Source organism: Delphinapterus leucas, chromosome 4 (genome assembly GCF_059928025.1).
Source record: "Delphinapterus leucas isolate spDelLeu-1000000601 "Yukka" chromosome 4, BTC_Dleu_Yukka2, whole genome shotgun sequence".
Taxonomy (NCBI): domain Eukaryota; kingdom Metazoa; phylum Chordata; class Mammalia; order Artiodactyla; family Monodontidae; genus Delphinapterus; species Delphinapterus leucas.
The window spans coordinates 1-12793 of NC_143132.1; the positions used below are offsets into that span (position 1 = coordinate 1).

The 12793-nt window shown below is 43.4% G+C and overlaps 1 gene segment (V, D, J or C); it reads left to right on the forward strand.

The window, feature by feature from the left end:
* Nucleotides 1-4793: 4793 nt before the first annotated feature.
* LOC111171418 (immunoglobulin heavy variable 3-23-like) lies at nt 4794-5300 on the forward strand. The segment is given in 2 exon segments: nt 4794-4866; nt 4971-5300. Coding segments are annotated over 2 exon segments (363 nt in total).
* The last annotated feature ends 7493 nt before the right edge of the window (nt 5301-12793 follow it).

The window sequence follows — 12793 nt, forward strand, 5'->3', positions numbered from 1 at the left end:
ATTCCAGGGAACTTTCTTGTTTCTAAACTTGAGACGCTTTTCATGGATTCAGGCTTGTCTGTGTTTCCCCATCTATCTTTGGAAGAGCCGCACAGAAATATTTCTTCATGAGACCTTTATTTGAAGATTAGGTTACTACTTTCTGTTATTACTTGTCAAGTTTTTAATCGTTTAATGACATAAATAATTTTTACTGTTGAACTTTAAATCTGCTTTCCACCATCAGATGGATTTCCAATTCCTCTCATCCTGAAAATCTCTCCAGTCCTGTCTGATGCAATGCCTTTCACTTGAATAGTATGAGTCATGTTGATATTCGGAAATTGATGTCCATACAGCACTGCAGTCATTCTCTCCTCAGAGGACATTTTGAAATGTTGGCACACAGGCCTGGCTGTAACATGTGGGCTGTGTTGCCTGCACCTTGTTATCTAGATTGATAATAGGTAATTAGATAAAACAGAGAGATAGATAAAAGGGAACAGAAACAAGTATATCCTAATCGTATGGAAAATAACCATAAAAACTGACTACATAACCCATATTTAGGGAGTGGTAAAGGCTCGAATGTGTAAAGATGATACAAGCACCCGTATGAAGTTATTTGTATTAACATAAATATTTTTAAAACTTTTGTAAATACTTTTCTAGCTCACTCCTCAATCACTTGGTGAGTGTCTGGTTTTCTCTCTAAGAAAACGACAAATATATTCCAATTGGCGGCCATTGGCATTCCTTCCAGCAAGCGGATGAGGGGCCTTTTGCTCTACATCATCCCCAGTATTTAACTTTTTTATTATTCTGTGCTTTAATTGTTGTAATAAGTGAATAGCAGTATTTCATCATCGTGTTATTTTATGTTTCCTTAATGAAGACTCCTTTTAAAACCTTTATCTCTTCTATGTGTAAGTATCTTCAAATCACTGGCACAGTGTACATTATTTTCATTTTTTGTTGCTGTTGTTGAGCTGTTAATTTGCTGTGTATTCATGATACAAGTCCATATATATATGATACTAGAAAGCACATTCTCCAAGTCTGTGCTTTAATTCCCTTCTCAGTGAAGTTATTGTTACTGTTGATGTTGTTGTTTTCAGAACAGAAGTTTTAATGGATACAGAAAAATTACAAATTTATATTATGAATGATGTTTGGTGTATTATATCTAAAAATTCATCATGTAACTCAAGGGCACCCATAATTTCTGCCATGTCCATACTCCAGGCCACTTTCAGGGATGGAAGGTTAAGTTCACCTTCCTGAAGGGAGGATGACCATGATGAGGTACCTGAAGTTATTCATTAAGGGAGATTTATCCTACCTTCCCCATTAGATATATTTATTCAATCTCTTTATATAAGTATGAATCAAGTTATTTGTTTCATATTTTCTGTGAAGGTTATATACTAAGGCATTTTCTTTGCTTCTGTAATTCTGACCACTTGTCACCCAGGAGGAGCTCTTTCAGATTGTCTCCTGTATCCCCTTTATGGGTCCCCATCAATTTGTGTGAAGTTCCTTATTTTCTGGTGATACAAGAATCTTCAGAATAATCATATGTATTCTCTTCTCTGGCCCTAGAATTAGCCATGCCACAGCTGAGTTGCAGATCCCATTCTGGAGAATAGTAATAGGAATCAGAAGATTGGGGATTAGGATACTAATGCTTGTGTCTTGTCTACTGGGAGCATTAGCTCTAGACCCTATAAGGTAAAGGACCTTGGAAATATATCTGTGTGCACTACCCCACATATACACACACACATCTGCAACTAGCTCTGTATCTCACCTTCTGACCTGTGTTAAGGTAAATGTGAGACAATACTTACATCTCCGATCCTAGTGTAATATCACATGGTTAAATCCAGTCTTTCCACCTTGCTTGTCTGTTACTTTCCATCCAACAGTGAGAAACCTGGCTCCACCGATGCCATCCAGCTACTAATTGTTCAATTCCACATGCACAGTAGTAACAGAATTCTTAGCCTGACTCCTGATGGAAATACCGTTATCCACGAGGCTCTAGTGCTTATGTGCAGTGGCTTAGAACTTAGCCTTTAGACTCCACTCATTTCCAAAGTCACTTAGGTCAAAACCTACTTTCCCACCTTCTTCAGCCATGTTAATTCATAGATTCACTATGATATGAGGTATCATCTTTACAGTGTGCCTCGTTCCATCCTTCAGTCTCTGAACTACTAAGTGAAATTTGTATTTATACTAAAAAGGTTCTCCTATTACTGTATATATTTTGACAGATTCAGAGTGTAATGATTCCACCACTGCAATTTCATAGAGAAGAATTTCACTGTCCTTAAATATTGCCCATGTTTCACATATCAAACATCTTCTTCCAAATTCCTGCTAAATGCTCATCTGATTGGTTTATATATAGACTTGCCTTTTCCCAAATGTGAACTAGATGAAACTGAACGTTTTCAGACCGATTTTTTAATTAGCAATATGCATTTAGGATTCCCTCATGTCCTTTCATGGTATAATAGTTTAATATTTAGATTGCTGAATACAATTTCATAGCATGGATACATCGCTCATTATTTATCTGCTAATTTATGGAAGAATGTATTTGTGGCTTCCATTTTTTCTCAGTTGTAAATGAAGAGACCACAGTAATTCATGGGAAGTCTATGATGAGCTCTAAGTATCAAGACACTTGTGTAAATATTACGAGCATGACGTTGGGGTCCTACATTAAGCTCTGTCTAGGTGTGTAAGTGACTGCGGGGAGGAAGGGCTCTGATGCAGAGACCGCTCAGCTGACCCAGGCATCTTGCTGAAAGGATGTCAGAGCCCAAGCAGTGTCCACACGAGGTGGACACAAGGCCCAGCCCTCAGACCAGGCTGAGCCCCCAGCCTACAGTCAGGGTCACCCTCCCTTACACGTGAGTGTGCATCACAGGAGCAGGTCCTGCAGCTGAACTTGAGCCTCTCACAGCGACCCTGCATGAGGCAGGGTGGGCTTCTCCTCCAAGCCCTCCCTAAGCAGAGACGGTGAACAAAGTAAAGAGCTGCTGTCAGTGTAAACTGTCAGGGGTTGTGGCAGTGTTTTGTGCGTCAGTCAGCACCCGGAACATTCTTATTCATTTCCGCATGTGATCCTATTTCACCATTTCATATGTGGTAAATATATGGCACAGTGGGACTGGATGAGGGGACAAAGGTCACACTGTGAGCGGAGATGCTATGAAACAGTGCAGATCCAAGTCCAGGGCCAAGGTCCTCTTTCCGAGGATGCAGGAGGACCTAACAGCTCAGGCAGGAATCCTGAGCTGTCCCAGGTAGGAAGACACACCTGTGTTGATAGAGAGGTAACACCATCTGACTCACACTTTAGCAGGACCACGCTGACACTGGCAAGGTAGTTACTTAGGAGACGTTGGGACACTATTACACCCTAACCACACTCGACCTCAAGGCATCCGTTTCTAGTTTAATCTTGTAGTAGTTTTTATTCCATTCAGCAGCCTATGGCAGCATTAACAATCTTAGTCTTTGCTATTCTGTGAGCATTTGTCTATCCAAGATTTAAATTTGTTGCTCTCTTAGTTCTCTAATTATCTGATATAATGGTGAGATTTTGATAATGTGCAACTTGCCCCATTTTGAGGTTGTTTTAAGAACATTAAAAAAGAAGCATTTTCTCAGGTTCTCATCTCTCTACATCTCCAAGACGAGTATCAGCTTTATTGTAACGCCCAGAAACTGGAAACAATTCCAATATCACACATCAGCTTAATAAATAAGCCAATCATGCTATGATCATTCTTTAAATGCAACCTGTTATTAAAACCAGGATTCTTGATACACACAATAACATGATAGTATTCACAACTATTTGTGCTGAGTAAAATAAGCCATAATAATAAGAATACATACAATATAATCCCACTTTTATAAATTCTAGAAAAGGAAAAGTAATCTGAGATAACAAGGAAAGATCAACGGTGATGTGGGGACAGGATGGAAGATAAGAAGGGACAGGAAGGAAGAAACCCAGAAACTACTGAAAATAATGAGAGGAATTGATTTGTTCTCTCCTGATAATGCTGATGCCTCCGTCAGTATTCATCACAGTGTTCATTCTGAGTGTGTGCGCTTTATTATATGTCAAGAAACTCATTAAAGTAATTACAAATAAAGAAATGCATGACTTGGGAGGTAAGGAGTGAAGGGAAGATACTGAAACATAAGAGACTCTTGAAAATACTTCTCATCAACCCTGACCCTCTCCATATATTTTAGGTAAACACTAGAATAGAGCAAAGTCATCATGAGCTCATTACAGAAGGGGTTTTTGCAAACCTCACCCGGCAACTCCAGCTCTGTCCTCCAGTGGGTTCCAGGGAGCAGACTGGCCCAGAGCTCAGGTGCAGATGCTGGACCTCACGGTCACCCCATGTTTCTCCTTGGACACTACACACACCCTCCATTCTTCTGGGTGTAGTTTACACCCCTAATATGAGGGTAACAATGACAGCTACATCACGGGATGTGTGTGCATATGTAAAATGACATATGGGTCCTACGTGTTTACTGTGGAACAATCAAACAATGAAAGTTATATTTCCCAGATGCTATCAACACCACAAAATCCAAGACTCTCACACCTGTTCTGAGACCCTGCCCTTTCGGAGGACGTTCAACGACATAACCTCTTATAGACTATAAGGTCATGCAAATAGGGTCCTTCCTCTGTTGATATAAAGCAGCCCCAGCCCTGACCCTGCAGCTCTGGGAGAGGAGCTCCAGCCTGGGATTCCAACGTGCCCCCATTCAGGGCTCAGGACAGAGCACTCACCATGGACTTTGGGCTGAGCTGGGTTATCCTTGTGGCTATTTTACAAGGTAATTTATGGAGAGCAAGAGACACTGAGGATGTGAGTGGATATGGGTGAGGGAATCACTGGATGTGTGACAGTCTCCTGACCAGGATGTCTCTGTGTTTGCAGGTGTCCAGTGTGAGGTGCACCTGCTGGAGTCTGGCGGAGGCTTGGTACAGCCTGGGGGGTCTCTGCGACTCTCCTGTGCAGCGTCTGGATTCACCTTCAGTAGCTTTGACATGAGCTGGGTCCGCCAGGCTCCAGGGAAGGGGCTGGAGTGGATCTCAGTTATTAGTAGTAGTGGTGGTAACACATACTATGCAGACTCTGTGAAGGGCCGATTCACCATCTCCAGAGACAACTCCAAGAACACGCTGTATCTGCAAATGAACAGCCTGAGATCTGAGGACACGGCCGTGTATTACTGTGCGAAAGATACACAGTGAGGGGAAGTCAGTGTGAGCCCAGACACAAACCTCCTTGCAGGGAGACAGGAAGGGGGATGCAGGGGGCACTCAGGACATACAAGTGTGTGTTTCAGCCCCAGGAGCAGGTGCAGATGGTAGTTAAGGGCTGCTTTCCACTAAGGGTCTGGGGTTTCCTCTCCATGTAGCAGTTTTCCCTGGGGAACCTCTCTGGACTCATCCATGGTTCTTGACTTGCACTTTCAGTCTCTCAATTAGAAAGACTTTGAAATAGGGGAATAAATGTCATATAAGAAAGGCAGAGACTCAAAGATATATATTCAGCTTTTCCCTTGTCTAAATCTTGTCTAAATTGACCCTTTTAAATACTATTCCAGCGGATGTATAAAGAGTTAAACATATTCTTCCTTCCTCATTGTGATATCTCAGCCCTGCCCTACTGTAGACCAGCTGTCCCTGCCAGGATGCTGGCTGTTTACTTGCCTGCTAACCTCTTGCATGAGAAGCATAAATGCGCTGAGCAGCCCCGGATCCTCAGTGGGTCGCTGGGAAAGATGCCAGTTAGAGGGGACATGGGTGGGGGTGTTTCTACATGTGCTCCTTGCTTCCAGGCCCAATAGAATCCCTATATGCTTATATGAGACCTGCATCCTCTTCTACTGTGCAGTTTATTTTATGTCAAATATTCATCATCACAGCTATTACCAATAGACACATATGTAGTTGGCAGGGAAAGTTTAGAGTCAGGTGGATAATAACATGAATTTTCAGAAGCTGCTGAAAACAAATCTATTCTCCTTTCTTCACCACAGCATCTTACGTGAGCACTAAAATGCAGGAAAGTCCCACAGCTTCTCCTTCCAGGAAGAGTCCTGCAGCCTCACTATGCAGGCCCACCTCCGTCCAGGAACCCCTGCACGAGCAAAAATAACCAGGGTGGAGACGCCCAGGCCTGGACGGGAGGCCTCACTGTGTCCTGATGTGTGCTCTCCAGCACATCACTGCCAAGTCCAGGCTGCAGTTTAGCTTCACATCTGTAAGATGCAGGTAAACCGATACCTACATCACATGCTTGGTGTGCATATGTAGAAACAAAATAATAAAGGAGGCCTTGAGTGTTCGGATCCAGGGTAGGCCACCCCTAAATATGCCTCCAAGTGACTTAAGACAGAGCCCACTACAGGGACACTCTGAATTTCCTCCAAGTCACCCTGAAATGAGAAATAAACCTCCCATGTGAAAGGTGCTCTCCCCCATTTAGGTGTGGAAGTGAAACGGTCCTTCACCTCATGCTTTCCACCTGCCTTTTTTCTGTAGAAACAATTTAGCCAAAGAATAAGTTTCATCTGAGAAGTGAGCAAATGCAGAAAGAAGGGAAAACTGTCCAACAAGACTAAAAACTAATAGTTTAGTTATTAAGCAAATCAAGGACCTTTGGTTCCTCCTCAAGGGCTGCAGATAATATTCTTGTCCATGTCCCATGAGCCGTCTTATAGATACTGAAACTCCCACCAGGAGGAAGAAGTTAACTGCATGATGACCAGACTGTAGCCATGACATAAGCTGCCACAATTCCAAGAACTGGCCTCAAGAAATGAGAACAAACCGACCCTGGACCTGAAGATTAACTCTACTTAAATCAATCAAGATGAGGCTGATCACAACACCTCATGACCAACTGCAAGACGACTGTCACAGCTGACTCTGCCGTTTCTGCCCGTAGCCCCGCCTTCCGCCTATAAAAGCCCTTTCCCACAGATGCTCAGTGCTGGGTGACCTTTGGAGAGAAGTCTGCCCCCCACCCCCGGGTGCAGGCAGCCAAAATAAAGCAAACTTTCCTTTCACCAACTTTGCCTCTTTATTGGCCTTTCAGCACCAAGCAGCCAGACCCTGCTTTCCTTTACAGAGGGACACTCTTATCACCAGGGATGGGGAATTCAGGCCTGGAAGTCTCTATGAACAAACCTTGCTCCTTCTTTAATGACTACGCAAGCCCAAACCCTGCTTAGGTTGTTCGCTATTTGAGCACCAAAAGCACACATTTCCTCCTTCTACCAATTCCTCACAAATATTGCATTTTGTCTAAAAATATAAAAGCTGCCTGCTTTGGTCACTTCTGGGTCCATTTCTATGGCACGTCCATGCACATGGTTAAATTTTTTTTCTTTTCTCCTGTTAATCTGTCTTTGTCAATTTTGTTATCAGCCCAGCCTCAGGAACTCAAGAGGGGCAGAGGAGGAGATTTCCCTCCTGACATGTCCCAGGTGTCTTCTCTTCAGCCTCACGTTGTACAACCTCTTAGGAACCTCAGTCCTCACAGCCACTGTCACTCTGTTGACATCACCTTGCCAGGTGTGTTCTTCTGGAATCTCTACTTTGCGTTTCCATCTCACCATTCGATATTTCTTCAAATCGGTATGAGATTTCAGTGTCCATTGACTGGATATACACAGTTTATTAATCATTCCCTATGAAAGGACATGTTGCTTTTTCCAAATTTCGGCAGATATCAATAAAGCTAACTGAGCATCGTGGGCAGGGTTTTCTCTGGACTAAAGTCTTACTGTCTTTCACAAACATACAAAGGAGCACTATTGCTGAAACATAGATAACAGTATGTTTAGTTTTGCAGGAAGCCCCCAAAATGTCTCCCAAGGTGCACCCCGTTCTGCATCCCCACCAGCTGTGAATGGACCCCCTGCAGCTTCACATCCTGCAGGTGTTTGAGGTTCTCAGAGTCCTGATCTGATCCACTCTTGTAAGTTTTCAGGGATATGTCCTTGTTCGGAACGGCACTTCCCTGTGACATATGTTCTCCCACAGCCTTATTTGCGAACTCTTTGTCTTTTTGGTCAGGTGTCTGTTAAGGATTTTAGCCCATTTTTTAAGACTTTTGTTTCTTTCTTATTGTTGAGTTTAAGGCTTCTTGCTACATATTAGATAACAATCACATATACTAGATATGTCTTTTGCAAACATTTTCTGCCAATCTGTAGCTTGCCTTTGGGTAAATTTTAAATGTATTTTTTTTTGCTTCTCAATTACTTGTTGTTATGTTTCTATTACAATGAAAAGTGAAGTTAAACTTTCACTTCCTAAGCCATGGGAACTTCATGTGGGAACATGTCACAGTACACTCAAAGGCCTCTTTCAGATACTACAAGGATGGAATGGGTAAACAGAGGGGGGACTTCATCAGAGATGCTCTTCTGGAAAAGTAGAAATGTACCAACGTACCCTCCTTCCTGTGTTGCTGGTGAGAACTGTGCTGCGTGTCCACAGAGACACAGATCCTTGATGAGAGAGTGAGATTTCATCAGTTAAAATGATCGTTTCCTAACAATAAATTTTACCCATGATGCATCTGAGTTTATGAATGATTATAACTTGAATGATTCAATGGATTTAGCAATGGTTGAAAACAAAATCAATACCTTGAATTATTATTATTAATTTTAATTTATGTTGCCACAGAGAAGAATTTGACAATCACAATTTCAGTAACACATTTCCATTACTTAGACTTATACTTCTTAAATTTTAGATACCTTGTTGTTTCATAATAAATATTTCATTACATCCCTCACGTTTGAAACTGGATTCCAAGTGGACCTAGAAGATGAAATGTGAGGATAGCGAATGTCTGTACATTCAGTAACATCTAAGACAACTAATTTAATATCACACGAGGGCATTGCTCATTTCCAAGTATACTTCCTGCTTCTTCTTTTCTCAATGATTCCAACAAACATACTAAATGACCTAAACCATCTGTCCTCAACGTTCCTGAAATCCACAACTCATTCTGAGCTTATACTCTCAAGATTTTATAAGGGAAAACACAGAAACCATCAGAAGGACCTGCCCACGTGGTCCCCATGAAGCCACCACCATCAGCCCTTCTCCCTCTTATCACGAAGGTCAGGCGCTCTTGCTGTGACCATCACTAGTAACCTGCAAAGAAAGATGACTGAAATCTCCCCACTTCTTTTTCCCATCACCCACTGGGCGTCTCTAATAGATATTCCCTCCAGCATTATCATATGACCTGGTTTCCAGACTGAATGGACCCCAATTATCTCCACAAAGGAAAAATAACTTTTTTCAGTTCTGGTGAACTAACACATTTTTCCTAGGGTTAAATGGACCCTAACAACACATCCCCACCCACTGAAACATAAAGACACCTGTTATATATCCTTCTATGTTAACATGAATTTGGATGGATCTCCTCTAATCTACCAGCTCATGAAGGACAGGTCAGATGCTGGGGCATCTGTTCAAATGCAGGCCCTTCTTCCACCTGGTGAATAATGGGCCCACCTGGTTCTAGGTTTTAGATGCCATCCCTTCCATTATCCTATCCCATGGCGTATCAGCTCAATTTTCAGTTCCTGACAACAGGGTGCAGACTTGTCCTTTGATTCTTGCCCATATTACTTTGTTCGGCTCTCCTATTATCGACATTCAAGCAGGCAGATCCTTTAGTATTGAATTTACTCTGCAAATATTATTGGACAAGCTAGAAGAAGTATCGTACTCTCTTCATGAAAGAGTATGGAGTAAATATCTTCTCACAGACGGCAGGCTCGACATCAGTCAGTGTACAGGTGAAATCACTGGGCTGAGGGAGAGCTGACCTGCCCCAGACCCACAGTAGTGACCTCTCAGGGCAGGAGTGGAGCCAGCGCTACATGTACAGGGTGTCAGTCAGTGATGGGGACTCACGTTGGTCTTTCTGGTTCCCAGGAGAAGTAACATCACTGATGACACTCATGTCAACATCCAGCACCCCTGGCAACCCCACTATAAATTTCAGACATACCATTACCATCGTGATCCCCAGTTTACATCCTTGCAGACTGAAATGCAGGTGGTGAGGCCACATCCTCAGTGCCCACAGTGAGATGGGATGGAGCTGTGCTCTGCTCTCCAGCACCATTTACTTATATGACTTCAGGCACAGTCCCAGGACTCAGTGACTCAGGGACTCAGGAAAGCTCTCACGTGGACTTTTCAAGGGAACCTGCTTCCTGAGGTGAGGACTTTCCTCTGACCATGACACCCACATACTCTGCAAGCCATTCACTTTGAAGGTTTACTTCCAAGAATCATGCATGTTCTCTCACCCAGTGCAGTGGGAACTGTGTTCCCTGAGCTCCAATGTCACTGGCTGTGACAGGGAGAGTATAAATGAACACTTCTAGAAGTAGTGAGTCTGTGCACTGTGACCAGGTCACCCGCCCAGCATGTTGGAGTCCTGAGGAGCTTCCAGGAGCTGTCTGTTCTTAGACCTTGCTAGCCCTGGGGATTCCTCAACGTCCACCTGCAAGGAAGGAGCCCTGAAGCTCGCACTGTTCCTGCAGACACTCAGTTGTGCACAGGAAACAGGCAGGTCAGGCTTCAGGCCATGTCAGCAGTGCTAGGATCCATGACCATCTCAGCAAGAATGATTACCTTGTCCACAAAATACACGGTGTGTTTAGTTGTTATGAATAAATCCACCTCCAGAGTAACTCTTGATAACATTTAAACTGTTTCAGGTGAAGAAATGTTCACCCAAGTTAAGGGACACACGAAGTCCCTTGTGAATTATGATAAACATTAAATTTTACCTCACTCTGTCTGAATTCAATGTGATTATTACATGTATGGTTTGTCTCAAATACTTGCACATCCAGGAAATAAACATGAGGTAATGCAGAAAGGAAAAAACAAGAGTCTGTGTCTGACATCTTGGAGGACCCTGAATGTGTGATGGGTATTTATGTGAAATATATACATCCATGGGATTAAAGTCTACTGCCCAAATCTGCCGTTAATCCTTGAGCACAGCTGATTTCCTCACTAGCCCTTCAGCATCATTTCATTCCTGGACACTGAGTCCCCCAGGCATAGGGAGGGGACGCCAGGTGGCGGCTGAGTTCCCTGAGGAAACAGTCAGCAGCGTCCTCAGGTGGAGTCCCAGAGACTGGGACCTCCCTTCACTACTTTCTGCTTTTTATAAAAAGGTCCCTCCCTTATGCAAACATCCCCTTAGACCACAAGGTAAAAACAAAGTACCTGTTCACTTAAATTCGGGTTTCTCCTCATGCTTGAAGAGAATTTCTGGGCTTCAGGAATCTCATCTGCAAGAAGATGAATCCACTGTGGTTCTTCCTCTTCCTGGTGTCAGCTCCCAGAGGTGAGTTTCTCAGGGATTCAGACGTGAACACCTGGGGAAGCTGCATCTGAGCCCATGAGTCACCGTGGTTCTCTCTGTCCACAGGTGCCCTGTCCCAGGTGCAGCTGCAGGAGTCGGGACCCAGTCTGGTGAAGCCCTCACAGGCCCCCTCCCTCACCTGCACTTTCTCTGGATTCTCATTAACCAGCTATGCTACAGTAGCCTGGGTCCGACAGCCTCCAGGAAAGGGGCTGGAGTGGGTTGGGGGGATAGATAGTGATGGAAGCGCATATTATAACCCAACTCTTAAGTCCCGGCTCCGCATCACCACGGACACCTCCAAGAGCCAAGTCTACTTATCGCTGAGCAGCCTGACAACTGAGGACACAGCCGTGTATTACTGTGCAAGAGACACAGTGAGGGGAAGTCAGTGTGAGCCCAGACACAAACCTCCCTGCACGGAGGCCCGTTACCACCAGGGGTCGCACAGGACCCAACAAGTACAGGGCTGCGACCTGCAGCAGGTGCATATATGGGCTGGGAGGGAATTCTTGTTAGATCCTGTGCTTTCCTCTTCCTGCCCAGGACCTCTACTAGAGACTCTGTACTGTATCCTAATGTTTCATTGCTGTGGATTATGAAGTGTCTAAAAATTTTTGTGTGCATATACATATTTGCTTTTTATTTTTATTATAGCTGTGTATATATATATTCATATGCACAGACCCATATAATACTCAAGAATTAAGGTTGTTTATCATTTCTTTATCTTTTTCTCAAAGGAGCTCAAAAAAACCCTGCAGCTCACCATAATTTTCAATTTCAGCCTGAAGTTTGTGAAACGTGTAAATATCCTGACAATGCACATGAGATTTTTAAACAGTATTAATTGTTGTTTTGTTTTTGTAGATGTGGAAGGAAGAGACACACCATCCTGCTTTCAGGCAACCTGTACAGGCATTCTGAATTCTGCAGCGGGCAGTGTTATAGACTCTAACGCCAGAGCGCTCCAATACTGCACATGCAATTATCCTCGTTATTCACAGATTCCAAATCTGCCAATTCACCTACTTCTAGCTTTTATGAGCACCCTAAAATAAATACTGTCATTTTGTGGTCATTCACAGACATTAAAAATGTGGCCGGTTGTTTGAATCAGGCAACACACATGCGCGCACTAACACACACACACACACACATACATACACACACACACACACACACACACACACACACATTTTCCCAGCTGAGGTCAGTCAAGGTGATGCTCTCTTTAATTGTTTCAACTCCCGTCCTGTAATTGAGCACTTTCTGGGGTCAAATTAGTGCCATGCTTTTCACATTTCCGTGATTCTTGGCGATTG